Consider the following 17,603-nt stretch of genomic DNA (forward strand, 5'->3'; position numbering starts at 1 on the left):
ATGGAAAATACATTTCTAATATATCGATTTTTTTAATATGGTTTATGCTTTGAAGCAATATTAAATATAATTTAATTCTAGATATAATGTAAAATTCACATAAAATTTCATTTATAATTGTAAGAAAAATGTTTAGCCTTCTAATAGAAGTCAGAAATTGTATTTTATAAATAATATTTTAAACATTGCTTTAAGATGTAAATTGATAAAAAACATTTTAAAATATATATATGAAAAATATTGTTTAAAAAAGATTGAATTCTGATCAAATTTGAATAAGAATTTAATAAGAATTCAAATTTTATGGAAATTTACAGCTTATAACAAAATTTGTTTTAAATTTCAGGGTCGAACTGCCACATATCTTAAAAAGGAATCTGATTTCACTACAAAAATATGTTGATTCAAATATGGATTCTGCTCTCATTCCTACACATTTGTAATAGTGTAGATTTGACATTCAAAGTTGAAGAAGGTAAAAGTCCTGGCACTTACCTTGGAGACATTGCTGCCGATTCTAATGTGATGGATGATGTGGCCATACAAGATCAAAATCTCATTTCATTCAGTCTTATGGAACAAGATGGAACAAGCAGCTCTCCATTATTCCGGATTTCTAAAAATACAGGAAAACTTTATACAGCACAAACATTGGATGCTGAATCTCTGTGTACTTATGGAAAAGAATGTTTCTTAATGGTTGATGTTGCAGTTCAGAAATCTAAAAGGATTATGAAAATTTTAGAAATCAAAATAATAATTGAGGATGTAAATGATCATCAACCAGAATTTCCTGATAAACAAGTGACCGTTCTGTTTGAAGAAAATTATAAAAAAGGAACACAAGTTTTAATTCCAAATGCTATTGACAAAGATATTGGAGATATCAATTCACAAATAACTTATGATCTTAAAAAATATAAAGATGAACCATTCGGGTTATCTGTTTCAAAAAATGTTGATGGCACATCAGACTTATATATGATACAAAAGGAGAGCTTAGACAGAGAAGTGAAAGAAAGCTACATGGTAAAAGTCATTGCTAAAGATGGTGGATCTCCTTCTAAACAAAGTATTTTAGATGTTCACATTTCAGTTGCAGATGTGAATGATAATCCTCCTGTCTTCTCACAAAATCTTTATAATGTCACAATCAAAAATGAACCAAGTGAAACTTCTTCTATTGCAACTTTATCTGCCACAGATTTAGATTCTGGTAAAAATGGAAGAGTCACTTATCATTTCAGTACAAAAACATCTGATGTTGCTAAAAGTCATTTTAAATTAAATCAACAAACTGGACAGATTTTCTTAGAAAAGAAATTTACATTGAGTAACATGCTGACTTATAACTTATTTGTGGAGGCTACTGATGGTGGCAATCCTCCCTTAACAGCTAAATCAATGATCATTGTAAATGTTGTTAATAATCAAAATAATCCACCAACAATTCATCTAAAATTTTTGGCAGCATCTGGAAAAGATTCAACATCTGTTTCTGAAAACATTGAGGTGGGAAGTTCCATTGCATATGTAAAAGTGACTGATCATGATGTTGGACAAAATGGAGAAGTGAGTTGCAATCTGCATTATGATAAATTTAAACTACAAAGTCTCGACACTAAGAAATACCAAGTAATTGTGAAAAAAGCATTGGATAGAGAAAGAGAGGCAAAGCATGAAATTATTATCAGCTGTCAAGATAAAGGATCTCCTCCACTGCAAAGTAAGAGTAAGTTCTCCATCAAAGTCACCGATGTGAATGATGTAAGGCCACAGTTCTCTATGGAGACATTTAAGTTCTTGATTGAAGAGAATGAGAAGTCAAGATTTTCTGTTGGCTTCATCAATGCAACAGACCCAGACCTGGGAGTTGGAGGGAAACTCACCTATTCTCTGCTCACAAATAACAAACAGTTTTTACCTTTCAAAATCAAAGATGATGGCATGATTTCAGCCATTATGTCACTGGATCATGAGTTTCAAAACATTTACAAGTTTCAAGTATTTGTGAAAGATAATGGAATCCCATCTCTCAATAATACAGTCAACGTCATTGTTGAAGTGACTGATAAAAATGATAATGCTCCGTATTTTACATTTCCCAGTGTCAATCCTTATAACATGGATGTTGTATATTACCGGCATCATTCAAAGAACATCACTTGTGTAAAGGCAGCTGATGGAGATAGTCAAGAGAATGCATTTCTAAAATATGAAATAATCAGAGGCAATGACAAGCAGATGTTCGCCATCAACCAGTACACTGGTTTGTTAACTTTCAATCGCGTGCTTGCGCAACAAGATGCTGGTTCCTATGAGCTAGTGTTTGTTGTCAAGGATAGTGGTAGCCCAGTTCTATCAGCAACAACTAGTATGTTTTTCACTGTCACTGTAAGCAACAAGACATCAGAAATGCTAAGTGCCGTTCATACAATCACTGAAGATAAAGTTGATCTTACATCAGTCATTATTATTACGGTTGTAGCAGTGACTGTAGCAGTCATCATTACTGCTTCAATCTCGGTATGTATCATTCGCTGTAATGACCAGAGAAATGTCACATATGCTCATGCAATGGCACCAGCCAATGTGGGTGTTGTTGGTCCAAGTGGCAGATATATGAGTGATCAGAGACATTTGATGTGTCCTTCAAAGCAAGGAATATCTTGGCCAACTGCTGTCAATGTAAACCAAAGTCAAACAGATAAAATAAGAAATGCACATATCAACCAAACCAGCAGAGAATCCAATCCCACAGAAAAGCTTCCCAGTCAGCAACAAAGATCAGCTTCTCTGCCACAGGCTAAAACCCAATTACAAGCTGAATCTAAAGTAAGTAATATATTTTTCCTATATATACATCTTTTATGTGTGATATCTTGATTGATAGAATAGTTTAAAAACTTATTTTATTATTTTGTTGTATAAATTCAAATATTTTAGAACTCTCTTTTTATAGAGATATACATTTTACTTGGGTAATGTTTTATTGAAGTATTACAGATATAATTTTATTTTAATGTTTGTATTTCTTTATTATATTATCAATAGACTTCTTTATTAAATTATCCTTCCTGAATTTTTCCTCAATAAGTATTTAATTTTGGTTATTTCATAGTTGCAATCCATAACAAATTTTCAATATAATTTTTTTTTCTATTCAACAGCCTCATGTCCATGATGAGTCAATGATCCCTAAAAATCTTCAAAATGAACAAGCTAGTTCAATTGAATATCTCAATTATCCCTCTCCAAAATTATCACGTACCAATAATAAACAGAGGAGAAATGATACAAACATAAGACAAAATGAAACTATTTCTGGTAAGAAAAGCCATTTTTATTTTTCGATTATTTTTTTTAATGGTTTTGTACCATTTTACAAAGAATTACCAAAATATTTTTTTCTCAAATTGAAAATTTGGTAAAATCAAATGACAAATTTTCTTTTTGAAAAAAATATTCTGCACATTTTCAGATTTTAATTTTTATTTGTAAAAAGTACTTCAATTGTTAAAATGTCAAGTCCAGTTTTATCCCTACTTTAATTTTTTAATAAGCTAAAATAATCACATTTGAAAGCAGATAGGGATCATTTTATGTTAAATTTAGATTGTAAACTGAATTCCCTCTAAGAATTGAACAGTAAATCTTTCAAATTTCCATTTTATAGTCTGAAAATTCATTTTATCAATTCAAAAGATTTTTTCACATAAATAACTAAAAATTTTAAGAAAGTGGATAATAAGTACTAGGAGAATCATTTCATCATAAATTTAGATAGTAAGCTGACCCCATCCATCCTTTACTAGAACATTGATTATCAATGAAACAAACATGTTGCCCTTTCTATTAAAAATATTTAAATAATTTGAATACTCATTATAATTATAATTTTAACATATTCTATTGATTCTTCCTAAATATTGGACTAAAAAGGTAATCTCTTCTATCCTGTTTTTGATTGTTTGCTACTTAAAATAAAATGAGTTCAAAAATTTTAAATAATAATGTTTTATTTTTCCAGTATATAATAATGTAAAATTCTATTTCTAGTATATCCATACAAAATTGCATGTTTATCATTGAATAAAATGAAGTTGTCTTTATCAAATCTAACCTTTTTTATTTGTTATTCAACTATGTACACATGATATATAACACTATATACAAAATTACCTAAAAATGTAAAAAAAATATAATTGAATGAGATAGAACAATAAAATAGCAAGTATAAGTCAGACAAACTTTTGTCTGAGTGAACCTGGCCACTGGCTGATGAAAACATTAACCTACAAACAGTAATAACAATGAAGCTAATTTCTTAGCTAGTTAAATTAAAAACCATATAAACATTGGGTAATACAAATTCCATGCATTTTGGCCTGCCGATTTCCTATAGGATAAAATGAAGAAGCTTCTAAGTAGCCTAATGTATATAAATATATTTATATATATATATATATATATATATATATATATATATATATATATATATATATATATATATATTAATTTTATATTATATATTCTGCTTACAGTATATTAGAAATCAATCTTCAGTGTTAACATCCATTGATTTAAGCATTTTTTTAAACAAAGATAAAAGAATTATTTAATGGTTTCTTCATGTTCAATTACATTTAAATTTTTGTAATTAAAAAAATACTTACTAAAAGATGTAAAAGAAATTAATTCATACATGATTTGAAATACTTTATCCTAAAACATCTTATAAGATGTCATTAATGCTTCAATAGGGATCATTTTATGTTAAATATAGATGGTAAACTGAATTACCTCTAAGAATTGAACAGTAAGATGAAAATGACTTGAAGCATTAATTTTTGTAAAATATTGAAAAAAGAAACAAAAAAAAAAAACACTTTACCCTTAAAAGTAGCTTCATATTAATTAATATTTTTTTCATATTTAGATGATTATGCTTCCCAATACTACAATTCACCATCAAAAGAAAGGAGACCACCAGGACAAGAAACAGAGATGAGGCCATTGGGACAGACTGTCAACTATCCAAGTGATACAACCATTGTGGCCAGGGGATTCTATACACCAAGCCTTTCACAAAACAATGATAACAAAGACTCTGTGGCAGAGGATAGTAATTCTTCTGATATAAGTCAGCAGTCAGTGGGAAATATTTATAGAAACCCAAGACCCTTACCACCAGTACCTCAATAATATTTATAAAAATCAAATTATGTAAATATAGATTTATTAAATTTTCATATTTGAGGAACTACTACTTATTTTTTAACTAGGTACGATTTAAAATGAGCTTCATTCAAAGTTGAAAATATCCAGTCTTCAAAAGCTTCATATTCAATAATTTTTTTGTGTAAATTATTCCATTATTCATATTGAAATTTCTTTATGGATATTATAATCTACTATTTATAATTACTAGTTCTCATATTGTATTCAATTCTATATTAAGTTTACTGAGTCCCAACAAATGCCAGCATGTACAGATTAAACCAAATATAATGAAGATAATAAATATAAATAATCTTTTAATTAAAATTGTTTTATTTTATATATATATATAATTTCAGTGATTAAACATAATTAAAAATATATTAATTTTTAAACTTTTGATTCTGAAAAGAAAAACTTATCTCAATTAGTGTAGAAATTATTAATTAAAAACACTATACTTCTGAAATATGTTTACAATATAAATTTTATTTCTCTCTAAACAATAAGACTGTATATTTAAATTTTAAAAAGAATACAATTTTAATATACTTACGTTACCAGGTTGATGTAATATTTAAGGTGAACCGTTATAATGTCAGCAGACAAAAGGGGAGATAATAGATTTTAAAGGACAAAGAACTGAACTAACAGAATGCATTTTGGGAATAAAAAAATTATTTTAATATTTTTAATTTTAAATATTACCATAGGTTTTATTTTTTAGTTTGCAAATATTCGAAAGAGTCTTTTTAAAAAAATTAGATAATTCTAATCTAATCCAATGAAATTTCATACCTCATTGATGAATAGTAGTCATCTCCCACTGTAGCAGCCATTGTTCACACAACACACTCATTAGGATTACTTCTTTCGACATCACATCAACATGAGGAGGAACATGAGAATCTTTACCTGGATGTAATTCATAAGAAATAAATTTCTGCAAATGTATCAGAGAATAAAATGTGGATTTAATTCATTTGAAATACAGAAATACCAATAAAAAAAGGTAAGATATTTCATATTTTGTGTATTTTTAGTACAAATATTGTGACAGTTGAATATGTGCCTATAAGCGAATATCATTGTTTTTTGCTTAGTGCTTTTGTTAAATATTGTCTAATAATTATTTTTTACAGCAATCACTGATTCTAAATATTCACAGTATTAGTAAAACAAAAGTGATTTTATTGGTTTTAATAAAACAATCTAAGTTGCCTAGTAATAACAAATTAGATACCAGAAAATGCATACAGATAGTGAATCATCTGTAATAACAGTCAAGATGAGAACAGTAGTCCAAATAATATGGATTTGTAATTCATAGCCATTTTTAAAAAAAATAATTTTTAATGAAATTCAGTAGATAATCTTTACAATATAATGAAGCTCAATATATATATATATATTTTACGCTGAAAAAATATTTTTATTTATAAAAAATATATTGATAAATTGATATTGATATATTGATAACTCAAATATCCTTCTATTTTAAAATATTTACATTTTTAATTTAACCAATATTTTTATATCAGTTATATTATAAAAAGAAGTATTTGGGAATATGTTGAACGTACACATCTGTTAAACCTAAATGTAAAAATTGAGTTATGAATTCTTATAAATATATTTTTGTGAGTGGGTGTTATTTTGCAACTGTTTTTAAATTTAATTGAATCAGTTATAGTTGATATGTATATAATTTTGTCTATATAAATATTCAAATTCTCAGTTAGTCTATTTTGAGGTTAATTTCTGTTTTAAATGAAATGAAAAGAACTGATTTTTTTTATTATTATGAATTCAAAATATTTAAATATTTTTCAGTTTGCTTAACATAAAATTCTGAATCAGTTTTATTTTTGTAGTCATGTAATACCTTGATTAGAGATTTTAAAAAGCAATATAAACATCCCTTCTCCAATAGAAACCTTATATTTACTACTACCAGTTTTGAAACTGAAGCTGTTACTAGCTTTAAATTTATATTGTTAAACATTGTTTTCAGATTTTACTCTTTAATAATAGATATGTGTGTGCATGTAAAATTAAAAATATAATTTAACAATATAGATTTAAAGCTTATAGTAATTACTACTACTAATTTTTATAGCAACGTGTAGGTAGTACAGAAAAAAATTACTTAAATAAAAAAGTGTGCGTCCATATATAAATAACAAAGAAAAGGGAGATAACTCTAGCAAGTAAGCATTACTGCAACAAAGAAATTTCTATAAGATATAAATTTAGTTTTAAATTTTATTTTTCTTACATTTTTACATTTCAGTTTTCTCTGTTTAAATGGATGTAAAAGATTTTATATTATCAAAGATAAGTTTTAAAATTATCAAAAAATGATTAAAAAGTATTACTTTACTTGTTTAAGGATGTAATATAAGAACAACTGAATACAATGACTACTTTTCTCTCTAATTTAAAGATAATTTTTGATCAACATTAATTTTAAAGCATTTTGCTTTCTTCATATTTCATCACATTTTTTAATGATTTGTACTAACCAGATGATTCAGATCTGATTCATTTAATCTTTAATTAGCTAATTAAATCCAATCTAATAAATTGTACAAAAGATAATTGAATTTTGAGCATAAATGAAATACTGTCACATTTTCTTAAAAATAAATTTATATACTCAATTTATTTCGTAATATTAAATTAAATATTTTGCATTCAAAACAAACAATGATCAAGAATTTTTCTCTAATTAAGAATTATAACTAAACTTTTTTTAATTCTTGAGTAGTCACTGATGTATGTATTTTTAATTCTTCTTTATTATCTACATATATACTAATGCATGTGTACTTTAATTAATTTAGACTGCAGAAAGAGTTGTATATGAAATTAGTTTGGAAACATTAAATTTATTTTAAATAATCTATGAAAAGGCCTAATTAAGTAAATAGCGTATACTGTAAAGCTTTATTGATTAGAAAAAGATTACTGAAAAACATATCAATGTGTAAAAAATTTGAAATGATATTTTTCACAATTTGTACAATTAGCAATTACATATATTATTTACCTAATAACTAATAAAAAATAAAAATCTTATTTCTTTTTACTTCTTAAAAACTACTAAATCCTTAGAAAGTGTACTAATTTGAAAATTATTGTTTGAGTATATTTTTTTATGCATTCATACCAGTTTTAAATTATTTATGAATTAATATCAATGTCACTATTCTATTTTACAGATCTATAACAAATTTGTAGGACATCTAATTTGGTGACATCAACCTTATGATATTCGTCACAAAAATGTTAACACAAACATTCTTCCTGCTTTTGATACTACATTCTGTTTACTGTATAGATCTGACATTCAAAGTCGAAGAAGGCAAAAGTCCTGGCACTTACCTTGGAGACATTGCCGCCGATTCTAATGTGATGGATGATGTGGCCATACAAGATCAAAATCTCATTGCATTCAGTCTAATGGAACAGGATGGAACAAGCAGCTCTCCATTATTCCGGATTTCTAAAAATACAGGAAAACTTTATACAGCACAAACATTGGATGCTGAATCGCTGTGTACATTTAATAAGGAATGTTCTCTCATGATAGATATTGCAGTACAAAAATCCAAAAGAATCATGAAGATTTTAGAAATTAAAATCATCATACTTGATGTAAATGACCATCAACCAGAATTTCCTGATAAAAAAATAACTATTGAATTTTCTGAAGATATTGTCATGGGAACCAAAATATCAATCCCTAATGCCATTGATAAAGACATTGGTGTTATCAACTCTCAGATAACTTATGAATTGAAAAAATACAAAAATGAACCATTTGGTCTGTCTGTTTCTAAAAATGTAGACAGAACAGCTGATCTCTATATTATTCTGAAAGAAAGATTGGACAGAGAAGTTAAAGGAAGTTATATAGTAAAAGTCATTGCTAAAGATGGTGGATCTCCTTCTAAAAAAAGTATTTTAGATGTACATATTTTAGTTGCAGACGTAAATGATAATCCTCCTGTCTTCTCACAAAATCTTTATAATGTCACAATCAAAAATGAACCAAGTGAAACTTCTTCTATTGCAACTTTATCTGCCACAGATTTAGATTCTGGTAAAAATGGAAGAGTCACTTATCATTTCAGTACAAAAACATCTGATGTTGCTAAAAGTCATTTTAAATTAAATCAACAGACTGGACAGATTTTCTTAGAAAAGAAATTTACTTTAAGTAATATGCGGACATGTAATTTATATGTTGAAGCTAAAGATGGTGGAAATCCACTTTTAACTGCTAAATCAATAGTTCTTGTCAATGTAATCAATCAACAAAATAATCCTCCAATCATTCATCTCAAGTTCCTGTCAGCATCCGGAAAAGATTCAACATCAGTTTCGGAAGACATTGAGGTGGGAAGTTCTATTGCATATGTAAAAGTGACTGATCATGATGTTGGACAAAATGGAGAAGTGAGTTGCAATCTGCATTATGATAAATTTAAACTACAAAGTCTCGACACTAAGAAATACCAAGTAATTGTGAAAAAAGCATTGGATAGAGAAAGAGAGGCAAAGCATGAAATTATCATCAGCTGTCAAGATAAAGGATCTCCTCCACTGCAAAGTAAGAGTAAGTTCTCCATCAAAGTCACCGATGTGAATGATGTAAGGCCACAGTTCTCTATGGAGACATTTAAGTTCTTGATTGAAGAGAATGAGAAGTCGAGATTTTCTGTTGGCTTCATCAATGCAACAGACCCAGACCTGGGAGTTGGAGGGAAACTCACCTATTCTCTGCTCACAAATAACAAACAGTTTTTACCTTTCAAAATCAAAGATGATGGCATGATTTCAGCCATTATGTCACTGGATCATGAGTTTCAAAACATTTACAAGTTTCAAGTATTTGTGAAAGATAATGGAATCCCATCTCTCAATAATACAGTCAACGTCATTGTTGAAGTGACTGATAAAAATGATAATGCTCCGTATTTTACATTTCCCAGTGTCAATCCTTATAACATGGATGTTGTATATTACCGGCATCATTCAAAGAACATCACTTGTGTAAAGGCAGCTGATGGAGATAGTCAAGAGAATGCATTTCTAAAATATGAAATAATCAGAGGCAATGACAAGCAGATGTTCGCCATCAACCAGTACACTGGTTTGTTAACTTTCAATCGCGTGCTTGCGCAACAAGATGCTGGTTCCTATGAGCTAGTGTTTGTTGTCAAGGATAGTGGTAGCCCAGTTCTATCAGCAACAACTAGTATGTTTTTCACTGTCACTGTAAGCAACAAGACATCAGAAATGCTAAGTGCCGTTCATACAATCACTGAAGATAAAGTTGATCTTACATCAGTCATTATTATTACAGTTGTAGCAGTGACCGTAGCTGTTATCATTACTGCTTCAATCTCGGTATGTATCATTCGCTGTAATGATCAAAGAAATGTCACATATGCCCATGCAATGGCACCAGCCAATGTGGGTGTTGTTGGTCCAAGTGGCAGATATATGAGTGATCAGAGACATTTGATGTGTCCTTCAAAGCAGGGAATATCTTGGCCAACTGCTGTCAATGTAAACCAAAGTCAAACAGATAAAATAAGAAATGCACTTGTCAACCAAACCAACAGAGAGTCCCATCCTCTAGAAAAGCTTCCAAGTCAGCAACAAAGATCTGCTTCCTTGCCGCAGACACAGCGAGTTACACAGATAGCATCTCAGGTAAAAGTTTTATATTTATTATTTATTTGTTTTTTTTTAAACAAAATTTTATTATTATAAAAATAAATGATATTTTGGTAGTTCCATAATTCAGTAAAAATTTAAATTATTATATTCATATTTTATTGTTGTAAATAAATTTCTTCAAAGAAATTAATTGCTATATAGAAATTTTGCTTTTTCATTTAGCTTAATAAAAACATACTAATCAGCAATTTACATTATAATACCATTCAATTTTGCAGCTAATTTTGACCTGTATACATTATGTGCATATAATTGTGTAGCAATTATATGCACATAATGTAATAAGATTTTTTAATAATTAGTAATAAGATTTTTTGTATTTTTTTTGTATTTAACATAACATATTACTGTTAATACATTAATTCTGAAAGCTATTCATGTATGGTGTTTAAAATTTTGAGTAAACTAAATCATATTCAGAGTACTGCAGTTTTTCTTTTTTTGGTTAATACATCTAAAAATTAATTTATATTGTTTTCTTATATCTTAGCAAAGATGAAACAATTCAAAGTAAAACCCTCTTCTGATATATCTAAACTTACCTGCATAATATTAGCAATTTATAATTTTGTACACTTCAAATGTCAGATTATTTTAAACTGATCTTCATTACTTTATATCCATATTTGTCCTTCTTGCATCATGTTGACAATGCACGGAATTTGTAGCAAAATCAAGGGAAGGTGGAATAAGAGTAAAAACTACTTGCCAAAATTCAACCCACAACTATCTCTCAACCATTGTTAAGATAAATACTCTAGCAAAATTTCTTCACCCATTTTTTAGATAAAAGGATACAAATATGTTTTCTGAGAACTAGTGAGATGCTTCAAGGATTTTCTTAATTAAAGCTCTATTAAAGCACACAATGAAACCACATACCGTACATCATGCAATTGAACTACCTTCCAATGATTTTTGTCCATCAACCACTACTCTTATGAGCCTATCAGAGACAAATGATTTAAAGATAGAGAGAATATTTCCAGTTATACTGTAGCTGGAGATCTTGTGAAGTAGGCCTTTATGCCATACCTTGTTGAAGGCCTTTGATATGTCAAGAGCAATTGCCCCGGAAAGGAAGCCTTTGTCAAGAGATTCACTAATCCTATGAGATATAACCGTTAACACATCTGTGGTAGATCTTGCAGAATGGAAATCATAGTCTTTAAAACATCTTGCAAATATGTAAGCTTCTGATGTTGGACTTTTGCAAAGCCACTAATTTTGCTTTTGATAAAGTCATGTTTAGCCTAAGAATCTGAAGAGTTTAAGTAGTTCTGATCACCATTTCTCATCTTTACTTGTTTTGTCTTTCTTGCCATAAGATTCTGAACATTCAAATCTTGGACACAAGACAGTTTTATTAAAACTGCCTTCCTCATCTTCAAAGGTGAACAGATGTTCAAGTCCTGCAAACAAAACAGTATCTCTCTTTTGAACTTGAACATCTTCAACATTAATAAGGTAACATGTTCAAATTTTCCTTTACATTTTATGTCACTTTTACACAAGAGTGTGGAATTAGCTTAAAGAACAAACCTAAAAATGAATATACAAACTAGAATAATAACTTTCTAATAAATCTGATTATGTTTAAATGAAAAGAAAATGAGTTATCAATTTGTCTGTATTTCATTGTTTTCCTTAACATTTTTTTTTAACTGGCACTGTATGCCTGGAAACTTTGTGAAATAGTGAAGAAAAAAGTATTTTAAATGTTATCAAAACCCAAAAAGTGGAGGAAAAAGAAAAATTATAAATAATCAGGTGGCAAAAATTTACAAGAATATAAATTGTTAATGTTATGCAGGCAAAAAAAAGCATATATATATATATATATATATATATATATATATATATATATATATATATTATACATGTGTTCTAATATATATATGTGTGTGTGTAATATATATGTATGCATATAAACATGTATATATATATGTATGCATATAAACATGTATATATATATGTATGCATATAAACATGTATATATATATGTATGCATATAAACATATACATATATATGTATGCATATAAACATATATATATATATATATGTATGCATATAAACATATATATATATATGTATGCATATAAACATATATATATATATATATGCATATAAACATATATATATATATGTATGCATATAAACATATATATATATGTATGCATATAAACATATATATATATGTATGCATATAAACATATATATATATATGTATGCATATAAACATATATATATGTATGCATATAAACATATATATATATATGTATGCATATAAACATATATATATGTATGCATATAAACACATATATATATATGTATGCATATAAACATATATATATATATATATATATGCATGCATATAAACATATATATATGTATGCATATGAACATATATATATATGTATGCATATAAACATATATATATGTATGCATACAAACATATATATATGTATGTATATAAACATATATATATGTATGTATATAAACATATATATATATATATATGTATGCATATAAACATATATATATATGTATGCATATGAACATATATATATATATATATATGCATATAAACATATATATATATATATGCATATAAACATATATATATATATATATGCATATAAACATATATATATATGTATGCATATAAACACATATATATATGTATGCATATAAACATGTATGCATATTGATATAAACTGTATTTTATGTAATCACACTTTTAATTGATGTATTACAAAATAATGTGCTGTTCAACCGTTTATGAGAAAATAAAAATAAGTGTTTGAAAAAAAAAATCTGTTTAAAATTTGGTTTATTACACATTTAAATGCAGCTTTCTTCAATACTTTGACTATTTGTATCCTCTAACTTTCATCTTAAATTTTCAGACACATATCCAAGATGATTTAGTACAACCAAATAGTAAAGCCCATATTAGTTCTTCAGAATATCCCAACTACTCATCACCAAAATTGTCTCGCAGAAGCAGTAGGGAAAGCAGAAATGTAAAAAACATAAACCAAAATGAAGAACTTTCAGGTAGGTTCCAATACTTTAGAAATATGGATGACTATTGATTGATAACAATGCCAATATAATATGCCCAGCAAAGATGAGATTATTGCTTCTAAATCACACTCATTACTATGAAAAATATATTTCAAGAAAACAATATTAATATAGTTGACATCTCAGTCATATAATAGTTCATAGTACTTAACATTGTCTAATTTGTGTTTCTCAATTTATTACTAGTTTATTTATTTGGTAGTATGAAAAAATAGTTAAAAAATTCAAATTTTAATTAAAAGAAACAAGTTCCACTTAAAAGTATTAATTATACAATTTAAAATACTTTCTGTGAAACATACGTCTAAATAAATATCATCTGAATAAAATTATTAAGTAAATATTTAGACAAATACAAATAATTGTTTATCATTATTCATACTGATTTTCTTTGCATTATTTTGTCTTCATCAACTTTGTCTTCATGTGTATGATTTAATTATATACGATGATGTTTAAATATGAGACATGTTTATTATTATAAACAAACCATATCCATGAAAAAGGCTGGAGTGCACAACATTTAAACAAATAAACAATGTAAATAATGATAATTTCTCATCCCAAAAATTTATATAGAAATTATTTTCAAGATTTAAAAATAATTTCTTCCATGGAAACCACTTTTGCATTGTTCTTCATTAACCTATTTTAATTTTGTTTTTGATTTATTTAATATATATGTTAGAAAAAAAATTCAAAGACCTACTGATATCTTAATACTAAATTATTGAAAAATATCTTCTATATTGTTTTGGTAGAATTATATAAATATTTTATATTTAAAATAGTAATTATAATTAATTTTGAAAAAACTTGAAAAAATTCTATTGTTACTAATACATTTCTAGTTTAATAGCTCCAAATTATTGCAGGTTGTCTGACAATTGAATTTAGCTGAGCATTCTGCAGAAAAAGGAAAACTATTTAATTGTCCTCCAAAAGCAGAAAATGAGTGAATATTCGTTTGTACTCAAAACATATAAAATAGCAAAAATATTTTTTCTATAATTTATGGCAGCCTGGAAACAAACAATTGTTGCAATGGTTCAATATCTATATTTATTATGATTTTGTATCCAATAAAATTGATTATTGAGTGATCCCAAAATCATAAATTTTGTAATTCAATTTATCATTCATAATATATAATCTTTTCAAGAATATCTACAGAATTTAAATTATAATATTAATGAAAAAGGGGACTTCTGCTTTGTTTTGAATTGCACTGATTTAATGATAAATTTTAAAGATTTTAAAATATATACTTTTAGTTTAATAAAAAATAATCTTTTATAATTTTAGATATTACATTTTATATACAAAAACTATGGTTAAGTGATTGGGCAAAAGCATGAATTTTTCAATTGGTTTAAAACGACTTATTCAAATGGTAAAATATTTTTAAATTCTAAATTATAATAAATAAACTGTTAAAATGAATACAAAAATAAAATCTCACTCTCCTGGTTAAATTAAGTTTACATATAAAAAAGGATTTATCATGATTGAATACCTTTAATATATTCATTTCATTTAAAGTCTATTATTAAAGTTGTATCAATAATGAGAACAATGTTACCATTGAAACATATTCAACTTAAATTTATAAATGATGTTTAAATCAAAATTGTTACTTCAACTGCAATCTATTTCAAAACTAGTTTTAAAATTATTTTGTCAGAATTCTTTGATATAAACAAAAATTAAAAGGAGACTATAATTTTAATTCTTCAAGCAAGGTTCCCTGAATTTCAATTTATTCTTAATATCCCGTAATATCTCATTAGCTTAAACTTTAGACATTTTCTAGGATCAAAATTATGCAATGAATTTTGATTAAAATTTGTATAAGGATTCTAGATATGATATTAATGTTGATTTTAATCTTTGTAAAGTGACATAAAAGTGGTGAAAAACTAATCTGTTCAGGAAATTAATTCTACCTGTTTTTGAATGTGAATTCTTCTCGTCTAAATAATTATATTTTTTTATTAAAAGGCTTAGAAGTAAATATCACTTTCATGACTACAGTATGAAACATAAAACGGAAACTAAATGCCACCTCTACACAGTAGAGATCCCTAGATGTAAGAGAGCTTTCTACTCCAGTAGTTTCTTCTCCAGAACTGCTAGACTTTCAAATTCCCTTCCGGGTCCATGCCTCCCCAACTGTACTAATACAAACGTTCAAGTGTAACTTGAACCAACATCTTGCTGCCCAACTCCCTACATAGTACCCCTGTAGCTTAGGTCCCTGATAGTATCCCCCTACATCAGTGGCAATGTGCCTTGTTTGGGGTGAAAATGTAATTTTAAAAAAATAAATAAATAAATACAAAATTTAAAAAGCTAAAAATATTTATTATAAAACATTAAATATAAATTATCATTGATTTTTTTTCATATTTTGAAAAGTACACTAAATAAAATACTTTGAAAAAAACTATTGGAAAAAAGTAAAATGAACTGGTTATATATAAAATCAAATGACAATAATTGTAAAACGTCTGTATTTATTTAAAATAACTTATTCTGCAGATTTTGTGTTTTTTATATAATATTTCATTAATATTCTGTTATATATAGTTTTTATAAATAGAAAAGAAATAGAATGATGAAAATCTTACTATTTCTTTAGAATCTATATTTATTATATGGAAATCGTGAACTGCTGAAACAATTTCTTTCACATAATTGTTTTCAGAGCTTTACACCTCCCAATACTGCAATTCTCCATCAAAACAAAGAGGACAGCCATCACAAGAGACAGAAATGAGACCATTGGGACAGACTGTCAACTACCCAAGTGATACAACTATTGTGGCCAGAGGATTCTATACACCAAACCTTTCACAAAACAATGACAACAAAGAGTCTGTGACAGAGGATAGTAACTCTTCTGACACAAGTCTCCCATCAACAGGAAATATTTATAGAAATCCAAGACCCTTACCACCAGTACCACAGTAAAGTTTTAAATGTCTGTGACAGAAGACAGTAATTCTTCTGACATAAGTCAGCAGTCAACAGGAAATATCTATCGAAACCCGAGACCCTTACCTCCAGTTCCTCAGTAGCTATCTACATTAGTGAAATTGAATTATTTGTAGATCTGATATATACAAAATAAAAACAATAAAGATCTAGTAAAAATTTTATGACCAGATAATAGTAGAAATATGTATAAATATAAAATAATGAATAATTTTTAAAAAATCTACTTTAAGATACAATTAAAATATGCCTGCAATATTTTAATAAACAAAGATTTCTTTCTTTCTTCTGTAAGGAATTATGCATAATAAATAGATGGATTAATATATACATATTCTCTTTTATATTTTTTTATAAAATATAAATCCATAACTGTCATGATGTTATAAGATTATAATAACAAGAATATGATATTAAAAATATTTTGATATACTTACATAAGACATATGCTTTGATAGGAAATCAACAAACACAGCCATCATGACATTGTCTAGATTTAAGAAAGAAAAGAACAAAGGGCTAAAATAACAAATTGCATTCT

At 27.0% G+C, this 17,603-nt stretch overlaps 3 protein-coding genes across 3 annotated transcripts in view; all 3 read left to right on the plus strand.

Moving 5' to 3' along the window:
• The window catches only part of LOC145242749 (protocadherin Fat 4-like), a 212,420-nt gene that overhangs the window by 120,469 nt on the left and 74,348 nt on the right, over positions 1-17,603 (plus strand). The window lies entirely within an intron of this gene.
• Positions 367-5,277, plus strand: LOC145242909 (protocadherin beta-2-like). The gene is made up of 3 exons (XM_080106021.1): positions 367-2,835; positions 3,171-3,327; positions 4,940-5,277. Exons 1-3 carry the CDS (start codon positions 397-399, stop codon positions 5,203-5,205), a joined length of 2,862 nt encoding a protein of 953 aa, XP_079962147.1. The 5' UTR covers positions 367-396; the 3' UTR covers positions 5,206-5,277.
• On the plus strand, positions 6,028-17,208 carry LOC145242911 (protocadherin beta-15-like). The gene is made up of 4 exons (XM_080106023.1): positions 6,028-6,232; positions 8,445-10,947; positions 13,885-14,035; positions 16,773-17,208. The coding sequence occupies exons 2-4, from the start codon at positions 8,491-8,493 to the stop codon at positions 17,036-17,038; spliced, it is 2,874 nt and encodes a 957-aa protein (XP_079962149.1). The 5' UTR covers positions 6,028-6,232; positions 8,445-8,490; the 3' UTR covers positions 17,039-17,208.

This window comes from Euprymna scolopes, chromosome 21 (genome assembly GCF_053919585.1).
Source record: "Euprymna scolopes isolate OS-2025 chromosome 21, ASM5391958v1, whole genome shotgun sequence".
Classification (NCBI taxonomy): Eukaryota; Metazoa; Mollusca; class Cephalopoda; order Sepiida; family Sepiolidae; genus Euprymna; species Euprymna scolopes.